Source organism: Triplophysa dalaica, chromosome 19 (assembly GCF_015846415.1).
Source record: "Triplophysa dalaica isolate WHDGS20190420 chromosome 19, ASM1584641v1, whole genome shotgun sequence".
Taxonomy (NCBI): Eukaryota; Metazoa; Chordata; class Actinopteri; order Cypriniformes; family Nemacheilidae; genus Triplophysa; species Triplophysa dalaica.
In genome coordinates this window covers 2,408,114-2,421,110 of record NC_079560.1, presented here as the reverse complement: position 1 = coordinate 2,421,110, position 12,997 = coordinate 2,408,114, and the positions used below count along the sequence as shown (strand labels likewise).

Genomic DNA, 12,997 nt, shown 5'->3' with positions numbered 1-12,997 from the left:
CAGTAATGCTTTATAGTCCATTTTGGAGTGTATGTGCTTGGAATATGGATGTTGAAGGTACAGAAAGGCAGGTGTCCTATGCATAAATACCCCCATTAGGGATTAAAAGGAGAATTTTCATTTTTAAACCTTTTTCATTTCCATTGTGATGGTGTTTTTATACAAAACAAACTGCAGGGGTAGATCTTCTGGAGCTCAAGGACAAAATGGTGATTGGGTCACTGTGCAACACTCCCATCAATGAATCATTCTTTTGCAGGGCAGGAACAAAGACTTCTTATACAATGATACATTCAACGCCAGCAAATGAATCATATCTGGTTATAGGTGAAGATCAAACCCTGCAAAGACTCTGGAGTTAGGAGGTCAGATGTCTAACCTCACAACACAAATCACACAGACCCTCGCATAGATCTAAAATGTCATTCCTTGTAAGCTCCCCAGGCTGTAACAAATGAGAGGATCAACCAATACAAACCAAAGACTTTCATCTGGTGATGATGTGCCGTAAATTCTGCTGCTCTTAAAAGCTCACAGGGGATATACTGAAGGCTGCGGGGTGTAAATGAGGAATCTATTAAAAGCATTAGAAACACACAATCACACAAAATTTAACACCTTTCAAGAAAAACACTCTAGAGTATTCAGCCATAGCCTGCAAGTCTAAATCTGAAACGATATGAGCCTAAGAAAACTACTCCAAACATCTGGCTGGTGTTTTTGTAAAGAATAAATCAGGCATGCAACAGTCAAAAGTCCAATCTCTCTCAAGGGAGGGGGGGATTTAGGGATGACCTCGTTTTTATCTCTGTCTGGAACTTTCATCAAGATGATGTTCAGATTATTTAGCAGAAAGCCAGTGGCACATTATAGACTTTTTTTAATAAATACAAAGTGCAAATCAATATAGCTTTGTTTGAATGAATGCTTCTCCTGAGTTGATCTGATTTTAGCTGATATACTAATCTGTTGGCTGGTTGTTGAATTCCTTTCAGCATTCCCAGACAATTCTTAAGGATTTTCTCCCTTGTACCCCCTAAAAAATGTTGGGTTATTTAAACCCAGCGTTGGGTGAAAAATAGACAGTTGGGTTGAATTAACCCAGGTTATATTTGACCTAACAATGGGCTAAAATAACCCATGTGGGTTGAAACAACCCAGCATAGGTTCATTTATTATCCAGCATCCGTGTTTGTCCGTTTTTGTGAGCTCTGAACAAATTGGGTAAAATATAGACTAACCCAACTGTTGGGATTAAAGGGACACTTAACTTGTTAAAATTCATGATCGGGATCATTTTTTCACTGTCATGGTGTTCAAAACCTGTGTTTGACTCTTTTATGATCGAACATAATAATGGATATTTTGAAAAATGTGTTGTGTTCCCATAGATTGGAAGTCAATGGGGGCAAGTGTTGTTTGGTTACCATCATTCTTCAAAATCTCTTTTGTGTTCTAGGAAAAAAAATTCATATAAGTTTGAATGACACGAGGGTAAATAAATGAGGAAAGGTACATATCATTTTTCCTCCTGTGGTGAAATAAATCTTTACAGGCCCTTTACAATATTCCCTACATGCATTTACTCATGAGGCCACACGTGCATATCCTTAAAAGCTGTACATCTCTTTCTCCAACACATTTGTTCATCATCTCAAAGGGTTTTCTGAGTGAAACAGCACAGAGCACTGCAGTGAACGCTTGCTTAAATAAGCGCAGTAATATAACACTGTCAGGGAATGTGACATGATAAAATCCCGTTTCATTTTCACTAGACTGGGTTAGTGATCGCAGTAGTTTATCTTACGGTCTACAAATCAAGAACACCAAAAACAAACAAAAACAAATTTTGTTCAGAATTGGCCAGAGAACTAAAATATTGATTTTAGTTCATATTGACATTATGAACAAACTGTTTGGGTCAAACAGAGTTTGGAATCATATTGACCTGTACTGGGAAAATAAATTTTATCTAAGCAACAAGCATGAAAATGTCACAAGTCTGCTGTTTTAGTCAAATTCAGTAAATGATCCATAGTCAAGTAAACATGGATTTTGTTCTAACCCTTTGAAACCGTTTTGTCCATGACACATTTTGACTGCTGTGAGGTGCATTTCAAGGCACACGAGCAACTCTTATTCAATATTACAATATATTTTATTGGATTAAACAATCTGCTGAGCAACATTTACTGGTTGACGGTTAAACATCCGTTTAAAGGTCAGAAACAGTATTACACCTAAAATTCACAGAAAGAAACAAGAACAGTTAAAGCGGAATTCAAACAAAAGGTTTAGTACAAACAAAGTGTGAGCAGCACGTATTAATCATTTTGTTAAGGCAAACGTTGTGATAATTTAAACATTTTGTCCATTCATTGTTTTGGTTCCATTTTCTCAAATGAAACGGCATAGAATCGAAGGACAAAATTAGACAGTAAAGGCAGACAAGAATGAAATGACGCATTCTGATGTTACGGAATGACCTAATGAAGATGAATTCAAAAGAATAAGCCGAGTTTAAAATCGAGTGTGTTTGTGCTGGTTGAATAGCGTAACACTAAGAAAAATGTCTGAAGCTCAAAACATATTCTACACAAGTACATGAATAGAAAAGCTTGCGCTACATGAGCTTGATTTCATCTGACACTTCCTTCGAAAATGTGCGAGACTGTTTCATTCTTGGTGTTGGTGAGAGGTGCCATAGGAGGCATTAACGTAAACCTCTTTTGCGCAAATTAACTCTTTAATATACTGCTAAATTAGAAAACTAGAACATGCGGTTTACGATCGTTCTTTTGCTAACTGGAGTCTGCGTTTGAATAGTGTAATATATTCCTTTGGCCTAAAATCAACTAAAATAACATATACAAACTGAGACAATACAAAGATTAAAGTCCTTAGATAATTTGAAAAGCTCTGACATAGAGAATCTTTATTAATCTCTGGAAAAATATTGATTTTTCATACAAACAAAATAAAAAGCTTTTTTCTGGATTGTTTTACTTTTGGTTTGTTGCTGATACTTGGTTGATGTCTTAAAGGAACAGTTCACCCAAAAAAAAAAATCTGTCATCACTTTCTCACCCTCAAATTGTTTTAAATCTGTCATCATTTCTTTGTTTCGTTGAACACAAAAGAAGATATTTTGAAGCATATGGGAAACCAAACAGTTCTTGGGCACTATTGACTGCCATAGTAGTTTTCTACTAAGGTCAATGGTGCCCGAGAACTGTTAGTTTACAAACATTCTTCTGAAAATCTTCTTTTGTGTTCAATGTGACAATAAAATGTATACAGGTTTGAAGCAACTTGAGTAAATGATGACAGAATTTTCTATTTTGGGTGAACGATTCCTTTAAGAACGACGCACGGCTTTAATAACAATTAACACACAAGCATATCATTGACATAGTAAAAGTAAAAAAAGTGCATATTGGTTATATTATCCTCTTATTGCGATATTAACAGTTCCACAGCCTCATGCTTTAGTTGAATAATTAATTAATTAGTAACATTACAGTATAAGCTTACATACAGTATTGGATTTTAGTAAAGCACTATGGATTATTATTGCTGTATAGAGTTGAAAGGAGACGATCGCCCCTTCAGTTCAAATACATCCCCAGCACTTATTAAGATAAAGCTCTTCATCCTGGCCAGAAAAAACAAGATAGCGGTTACCGCACTCCTCCCACCGACAGATCTTTCCGTCCTCCACCAGGACAAACTTCCACTCCACCTGGCTCTCCATGGGGAGGGTGACGGTGTTGGCCCAAAACCCATCCTTGGCTCTGTGGAGCGGAACAAAGCTCTCCCAAGCCCCCAACTCCTGCAGGCTCCCCGTAACAGCCACCAGCTGGCTGGAAGAGTGTGTAATGTAATGAATTCTGAAGGTGACGTGAACCTGTTGTGGTAGGGGCTGAACAGTTGCTACCCTTTTATTTGCAAGCGCATCGTCTCCTTTAGCCAAACTGTCCTTCAGTGTGACAACGGGCTCTTCTTTTCCTTCTTTCGCGTGTTTTTCGTCAACGGACGAAACGCTGGTGGCAGTCTGGGTTAACCAGGGAAGATCTCTGAACTCTTGCCCACCTACATTCAGCCACTCATTATTATCCATTATGGCGTCCATGATGCTAATCTCATTCTTGCGTTCATGTTTCTTCTCCGTTGCCAAACCGCCCTCATCTGATTTTCTCTCACCTGAGAGGCTCACCTGTGTGGAGGATCCACCAATGAAGGAACTGTCGGTTTGGAAGCCCAAATAGTTTTGCAGGGGATAGTCAAACCTGTTGCTGTGGTGTTTGATCAGTGTGTCCACATCTGGGCTTCCGCAGTGAAACCATGGCCGGCATTTGATATTTTCCTCCATATCGGTCTTTTTATCATTGCAACAGCAATCCGAGTCTTTTGTCCTTGGGAAACGCCAATCGTGGTGATCCTCAAACTTGGTTTTTGAATTCTCCTCCAATGTTATAGTTTTGTGGTCGACCTCAAATCTGATCTTATTATGAGTGGACAGATCTACAGCTTGGTCCGAAATATACTTGCTTTGAGCGGTGAACACGTGACCATGCAAATCGTCCAGAGTTGTATATGCGATAACATCTTGATGTCTCTTATAAATGATCCCCTGGGCGCTTTCTGTTTCAGACGGCTCATCCCTGTCTGAGCTCAAGCCGGTCTCAGACTTGTCATGATCTTTTAAATGTTCCTCCGTTTCGTCCTTGACCGGCTCATCGGTCTCCTCTAATTGGGTTAACTGTACATTAACGTCAGACAAAGCTTCACAGGTATCTTCCGCACATTCACGACCATGCTCACTCTGATCATCAGACTCCAGTTTATCATCGGGTTTGTCAGGATCCATTTCCATGCATTGATCCAGATCGGAGTCCGTTTTGTCTTCTGATTCAGGTTCCAATTCTGTTAAGAGCTCATCTGTAATCTCCTCCAGATCTCTGAGAGTGCTTTCATTCAGGTCTTTCTCTGAAACATCAGTAGGGAGGATGATGTTGTCAGAGGCTAACAGGTTTTTCTCCTCTCTAGTCTCTGATTCACTGCAGCATGTCTTTGCTTCCTGATATTCACCTGAGGAAAAATCAAATACATGTGCTTTATTTGATCAAATACTAATTTGAATTTGTTTGATTTATAACTAAGCACAAAATGACATGCCTTATGTTTTTCTTTGCTGCATTCATGGAAAAAAAAGGATGTGATAATAATCATTAAAGGCAACGAGTTACAACCATTTTCATAAAACATAATTATTAATTAAGAACAATACTATAATAATCGTATCTGTTATTTTATAAACACCCATATTTAATATTTTCATCCGTAACTTCAACATTTCCTGCTAACTTCAGGGCCACGCCTCCCGGAGCCGAGTTAGCCAATTAGATGTTAGCAAACCAGAATGCACGTAATGACTGACATGCACAGGTCGTTTCTGATTGGCTGATTCTCTGACTGACTAAACAGCGCGGGTCACTCCCCTTGCAGACCCTAATTTTGCTTGAAACAAACCACGTCCCGAAATCAAGAGACAAACGTAATATAAAAACATCCGAGCAAATGTAATACGGAGATTATACGCGCGGTATTACCACAAAACCACAAGTAGCGTTTTTAATTATGTGACGACGATAAAATTGACAGTGTTGGTCGTGGCGTACACGCTCGCGCTAACACCGTCGTGATTTGTAATAACGGAAGGATTAAGGCAGACTGTGAAACCACACGGTTAACTTTCCTCGTAGTTCCCCTCTAATAACGGTTCAACAATTGTCCGGTTTTACCTGTTGACTCGGTCTCGGTTGGCTGATCCCCTCTCTCTCTTCCATCTTCCGTTGCTGCGGTCGTCTCGCTCCCGTTATTCTCGCAAGCCCTCCCACGCTGACCTGCGGATCTGTAAATGAAATACGCGGCGCACACCGACAGCATGGCGAGGATCCCCACGGCGACCGCGACACCGTGTCCACCGATCAAATCCAGCAGGACATGAATGTCGTTGCGATCCAGCGCAATCGGTTTGCTGTGTTTCATGGCGATGCTCTGAGTAACAGGACGGCGTCTGTGAAGATGTGTAACTGTTACAGGTGAAGTGGAGGAGGAGGAGGAGGAGGTGATCACTTCATTCTCAATGCCGCGGATGAAATGACCCACTAATGCTGCAGAGGGTGAAAATCAGACCCTGCAATCAGGTGAGTACAATGCCAATTGGCTGATCTCTCTCTCTCTCTCTCTCTCTCTCTCTCTCTCAAATCCACACACGCGCACATTGTCTGTCAGTCTCTCTCTCCCACAGGCACACATTTTAAACGCATTTTTGCAAGTGTAATTTAATGTAATCTGATTTTATTTAATATTAATATAATTTGTTGAAGATTATTATTATTATTATTATGAGGCAACATAAAGTAGACTTAAACACAAAATCGTGTTGTGCTGTGCTATCTGACTGGCCGAGTTCTGTTCTTAAATCTACCATTTAATGATTTATAGCAGGCATTACAGGACTTCTCTGTGTCAGGGTCAGTGTTTTTCCAGAATGGACTGTCAAAGATCTGTCATTGATTAAATGGACCTAAGGCTTAAATATACAAGCTCTAAAAAGATTTTGATCTGTAGATGAACGAACAGGTTACTTTAGGGTGTTCTGATTTTGATTGGGTTCTTCATAACCTAGATTTGGGTTTTTATGACCATAAAAATGAGATTAGAGGACTAGACAAGATGTTTTGCGCCGCAAATTATCTTAAACAATTAAATTGTGTTATTGTAGGATAACTTTAATAGTATTAGAAATCTCTTTATGTGAAGGTCAATTGAGATTTTCTTTCTTCTTCTATAACAAACATTTGTTTAATAATGTTGTCCAGGTCAAATTTCGTCATACCTTCATGTAGGTCTATCTATTCACCAACTGAAAATATGTATGTGGTGGGACTAGTAAGTCAAAAAACACAATAATTATTAGGGAAATTTAATAGAGAATTTATTTTGCAGACACTTTTATGCAAAACCACTTCCATGGCAACAAGCAAGAAAGCTAGAAATGTGAGCAACATAGAAGAGTTTTTTATGTATTGTATTAACGTTAGACAATTGATAGTTAAGGGATTGTTAAGCAAATCCAGATCCTGTTTTTTTACATAAAGAAAAATCTCAGAAATATTCCATGAAACACAGAGTAATGTGAATGATCTAATATATAGCTGTGAGTGTGTTTAAAAATGTTGAATGGATTATTTACTTATATTCTTACATCATTTCCTTACAGTACTCGCTGTAAAAAATTCTGTGCTGCATTAAATTGTATGCACAACTATCTAGGCACAACTGCATGCAATTGTATGCACAACTATCTACAAGTCATTTCAATTTTGTAAGCAATTTCAACTTATTTTCAAAGTTTTTTTTCAGCTTATCACTGGCCAGAATTTAAAATAGTAAATTGTAATCACTTGGGAAAAGTAGAAAATCAGGTCTTCTTTTCTACTATTCCAAGGAGGCTTTGCTGCCACCTGCTGGTTAATAACATTAATTATGTTTATAAAACGTATTCAACGTATTCAATACAGAAACAGCCCAGTATAATTTTTCATAACAGCATTAAAGATAATGCAAGGAGAATTTGGATTGTCTTCGATTCCAAAATATGTGAAATATAATATATGTACGCTACATGTTAAAACCTTATTTTTCATTGGGCCCATCACAAGTTTTAAAAGTTATATTGACATTTCATGTTGTAGGTCTGCTGAAATTAGTGAAGCATGATGTAGCAGATGAATGGCCACAAGAAAAAGAGGAGACTCTGAGTGATGCTCGTAGCACTGTTACACAGATTCCCCGGACAGCATGAGAAGTCCACTAAACCTTGAGGCGTTTGTGAAGCGATTTCACAAAGAGATTTAGATACGCATCCTTTTACAGTCGATGGCAGAGACATGATAATTGGTTCTGTAAAGAAAACAGAAGTTTATCTAAACATATTGACCAGTTCATGTTTGCACATACTGTTTACTTTGTAAGACAAATAGAGAATGTTATTCAGTCTACTTTATAAAGTATTTGTGAAAATGTCCTCTTTCTGTTACCAAATTTGCTTTAATAAAGTAGTCTTGAGTTCCTAAACACTTCAATTTGTTTAGGCAACTGATCCCGTCACAATAGTAACATTCCATTGGGGCTGTTAGAGCTTGCATCTGTTTAAGGAAATTGGAAATCATAATTCCCTGTTTTTCAGGAAATGGATGATACATAGTACTTTTAAAAGATGATTTACTTTTAATAATTTTTATTGGTTAGATGTTAGCAAACATAAAGGGCGACAACGCATATAAAAAAGTATTTTTGGTAAAAGATGAAACTTTTTGTATTTGTAACTAATAAAACATTTAATATGTTTTTGTCACGTGTTGGCTAAGTATAAGCACACCTTGCAGAATATCCCAACGAGAACTTTAATAATTTAAACCAGGAACAAACACAGGAGCTTTAACCACACGAAACATAAACACACGCAGCATAAACAATAGCAGACAAGGAATACAATCAAGGGGAGAACTTAAATACAACAGATGACGAGGGTTAAACAGATGCAAGAGAGGAACTAAATGAGACACAGGTGAAAACAGGTGAGGGACTAAATAACTAATAATGAAATCAACCACGGGAGGAAAACATAAAACAACTGTGACATTACCCCCCTCCAACAAGCGCGTCCTCGCACCCAAACAGCACCAAGGAAGGGGAAGGGGCTTCCTGGAGGCCGGTGCAAGGAACACCGTACATGAAGGGATGGGAGGTCTCCAGGACGGTGCCACCGGCGGCTCGGGAGGCCTGAAGGGCGCCGGCCGCACCGAGAGCCCGACGACCGGTCTAGCTGATCGGACTTTCCCTCCCATATGGCGCCCTCCCCAAAAATATTTGGATGGGACCGGCTGGGCAGCGGCCCCTGGTGGCTGGGCTGCGGCGTCTGGCAAAAAAACAAACAAAACATAAAACAACTGTGACAGTTTGGAGGTAGTATGACATTTTATTTCACTTACCCTTTACACCAAGTTCTTCTGATTGGAAGAGGTGATGGCATGGATGTCTGTTATTGTGTAGTTAACTGTTTTATCTTAGATGAAGAAATGTCACGTTCATTATTATTTGGCAAACAGTCAAATCTGGTTTACTGTAAAGGGACAGCCAATAGTTGTTTAATTGACTGTTTGTATGAATAAAACAGGATCAGACTGCTGTCCATGGACCTGGTTACCATTGGTGAACCGGTATCTAAATCTCTAAACTAGCATCAGACCTGACAGAAATGAATAAAGCATTAAGCACTTTTGGACTACATACTGTAGCTCCTTAACGTTACACTTCAATTCTGCCTTGACCAGTTATCTCTTTAACTTTCTGTGATGGTCTGACAACATTACACAGTTACAACATTTTTTTGAAACTGCATTCATTGTTTCCACTTTCGGTCACTGAAGTGAATATACTTGCAACCCTTTTTCCCCAGTTAAAGGAACAGTTCACCCAAAAATGAAAATTCTGTTATCATTTCTTCACCTTTAAGTTGTTCCAAATCTGTATTCATTTCTTTGTTCTGATGAACATTAAAAAATACTTTATAAATTACTTTCTACTGTTGAACACCAAAAAAATATTGAAGAATGTAGGAAAGTAAACCGTTCTGGGGCACTTTTGACTGCCATTTGTAATTTTTCCTTTGAAATGTGTTTATTATGTGTAGAACACTGAACTCTGTAATTATTTAAAAAAGCAGCAGAAAATAACACATTTGTACTCGCAATCTTTTTTCAAATGCAAACTATGTTATGCAACATCAATAGTTGCTTTGCATTATTATTTTTGTAAAAAAAGAAATCTGAGCAGAAGAAATACAGAAATAAAATAATTGCATTGATATCAGTGTGCTGTGGGTGTTATACTGTAAATGAGCCATTTGTGCAGGATCTGTGTTTGCGGCTTACTGTCATCAATATTAAACATGAATTTTGGTCAGGGTTCAGGGAATTTTGTTCTTTAATGTTGCTTGTTGTTTATAGCACTTGCTTGAAATGATTATCTGTCTTTATAAACGTTACAGCAGCAAGTTTGAGAGTTTAGAAACTCTGATTCTAGGATCTATATTAGGAGCTTTACAAGTAGTCTCCAAAAGAGCAAATTTAAAGGTCTTGATTCTGCTGCCACCTATCGAGTTTTCTATTTAATAGGAATAACTCTGTCAGTATTTTGCAATAGTCGCAAAGAGACAAAGGCAGCACTTAGGGAAGGTTAAAAGTACTCACCTCTTACTCTAGCTATAAAAATATTAAGGATTAGCTAAAAATATGTTTTTTTTATATTAAATATCACTTTGGATAAAAGCGTCTGCCAAATGAATAAATGTAAATGTGAAGGAGCCGACTGTAAAATGAGCTTGGTATTGCAGTCCAAATTCAAAATATTGGCGAGGGCCCCTTCTCATCAAACTCAATACTAGACACTAACAGGAGTGTAACGTTAATGGAAAGCATCAACTCTTACAATGTAAGTATATCTGATCATTTTTACGTTTGCAGTGGTTTTGTTGTTTGCAGATAAAACTTAATCAGCAGTTTGTTTCAGAGGTTGTGTCCTCCGGAGGTCGCATTAACAGGCCTTATTGCCGTCCTGTTTAAATAACCGTAATAATAGTAACTTACTTCTCGCAAGTTGTAAAATAAAATAGGAAACCTATTGTATTTGTCTGTTTTATTATTTTTATTATTTTTCCCTTAAACTGATTCGTGCAGCTGAAACCGTAAGGCCGACAGAGCTCAGCTCTGACCCAGACCCAGGCAACCATTTCTGATCACATTAGAAACCCAAACAGGAATATCTTCAAATCCAGAAGTCATAGGCATGGGAGTTGGTTTATGATTCATACTGGCATACCTTAGCAACCGTTTAGCAATATCAATTACTATGCATTAGAACATCATACATACATGGTGTTTGGTTTGTTTCACTCATGGGTTGGTGTATCATCAATTGGCAGCTGCAAATCCACTGCCTAGCTACCAAACAGAGTACATTAGCAACCATTTACGCAGACCTATATCTCTGCAAAAGAACATCATAAAGACACAAGGTTTGGTTAGTTTTATTGGTGGCTTAGTGTGTATGACGAGCAAGGCGGGACGAGAGCCGTGGGGGAATGACTCAGGGCCGGTGACGCGAGTGATGATGAGTGTCAGCTGCGCATTGCACCGGGTCCGCATCTCTCACGGAGGAGATCGGAAGCATAAAAGGACGAGCGGCAGTGTGTACGACGAGAGAGGACTGGGCCCGGACATATGTGAAGTTTGTATTAATGTTCGTGTGGCTGCCGGTCTCTTACTTCCATGCTATTGTTTGTTTATTTTGATTAAACTTTGTTTGAATATTTGACGGTTCCCGCCTCCTTCCTTCCACACTTTGAACAATGTTATAGTGTGTTATCAATTGGTAGATGCCAAGCCACACACATAGCAACCAAACAGATTTTTTTAGCAACCGTTTAGCCAGACATATATCTATATAGTAGAACATCGTAGAGGGTTGGTTTGTGTTCCCTGTGGCGTAGTTAATTGATCAATTGACGGATCAGTACTGACTTCTATCTCTTTTCTACAGTTTCTATATAAAAAACTATAAAGAAAAACATAGCTCTGTACACTTTGTGAGACAAGTTGTATTGCACTTATGCTTTTTATTGTCCTTATGTTGTTCCAATTGCTTCCATTGTTTACCTTATTTGTAACATACTTTGGAAAAAAGGTTCTGCTAAATGTATTTAAGTGAAGTGAAGTGAAGTGAAAGTGACCTATTTGTCAGGTATGGTGACCCATACCCGAAATGTGACCTCTGCATTTAACCCATCCAGTGATTAGTGAGCACACACACAGCAAGTGGTGAACACACATACACCCGGAGCAGTGGGCAGCTATCACTGCAGTGCTCGGGGAGCGTGTAGGGGTTAGGTGCTTTGCTCAAGGGCACCGCAATCGTTACCCGCCGGCCCTGAGGATCGAACCGGCAACCTTCTGGTCACGAGTCCGACTCTCTAACCATTAGGCCACGATTGCCCCATTAATGTTAATATATGTATCTCTCAGAAATAATACATGAAAATTTGAAGAACTTGTGGTGACACAAAGGTTAATTGCAGTTATGTGAAGGATATACAGAGCATGTACAGTGTGTTTTAAAGTTAGATGTGTTTGTGTATGTGTGTAGAGGGGAGCGAAATTAAACCAATAAGCCCCAAGAAGCAGTGGTTTACTGGGTATTTTATAATGGCTTGGAATGGACCAATCAGAATCTAGAGCCAGAACTGACTGTTTTATACATTTTTAAATCAAACAACATACAACTTTGTACACGAGGCCACCGTTCAGTAGAAGTTGGATATCAGGTCCTGCTCTGGTGTACATGTCGTCTGCATGCTACAAGAACCTGTTGTATTCTATACAGCCATAACATTTGAGCGAGTGTCCTAAAATAATAAAATATTCAGTTATATCTGAATTATATCTGTATTTGTAGCTAATAAATCATTACATATGCTGCTGTGTTTTGTACTGTGCCTCCAGTGATAAGAGTAAAAAAGAGACCAATGAAATTGTTCACGTGCATCTTTGGTCAGTTGGCAGGAGAATAAACAAGCTCTTTATCAGCCGCCTGTTTATAGCTGATGATAAGAGGGTGAGGCTGAAAATATTGGAATGTGGGATTTTTATGACTTACTGTACAGTATAAAAGTTCTGAGAAATAATCATATATGTTGGATTCTTGTGTGGTCTCGTTTTTTACCTTGGTTTTCTAGACATTCTTTGTACACTATAGACTCCCTTTGAGAATATTTTTTTAGGTTATGCAGATGATATTCAATTATACCTACCACTTATAACAGGTTCTTCATAGACCTTAGAAAGATTGTAGGCGTGGACGTCTGTACATT

At 38.5% G+C, this 12,997-nt stretch overlaps 1 protein-coding gene across 1 annotated transcript; it reads right to left on the bottom strand.

Annotated features, from left to right (window-relative positions):
- Window positions 1-2,136: 2,136 nt before the first annotated feature.
- stbd1 (starch binding domain 1) lies at window positions 2,137-6,203 on the bottom strand. Its single transcript, XM_056730617.1, has 2 exons — window positions 5,805-6,203; window positions 2,137-5,091 (listed from the first exon to the last, which is right to left on the bottom strand). Exons 1-2 carry the CDS (start codon window positions 6,049-6,051, stop codon window positions 3,614-3,616), a joined length of 1,725 nt encoding a protein of 574 aa, XP_056586595.1. The 5' UTR covers window positions 6,052-6,203; the 3' UTR covers window positions 2,137-3,613.
- Window positions 6,204-12,997: the final 6,794 nt, after the last annotated feature.

What these genes read in the sequence shown, in the direction of transcription:
- stbd1 (XM_056730617.1), bottom strand. Translation starts at nt 6,051, where the DNA reads ATGAAACACAGCAAACCGATTGCGCTGGATCGCAACGACATTCATGTC. An exon ending in AACCGAGACCGAGTCAACAG is followed by an intron (nt 5,092 to 5,804) that starts GTAAAACCGGAC and finishes ATTTTTCCTCAG; the next exon opens with GTGAATATCAGGAAGCAAAG.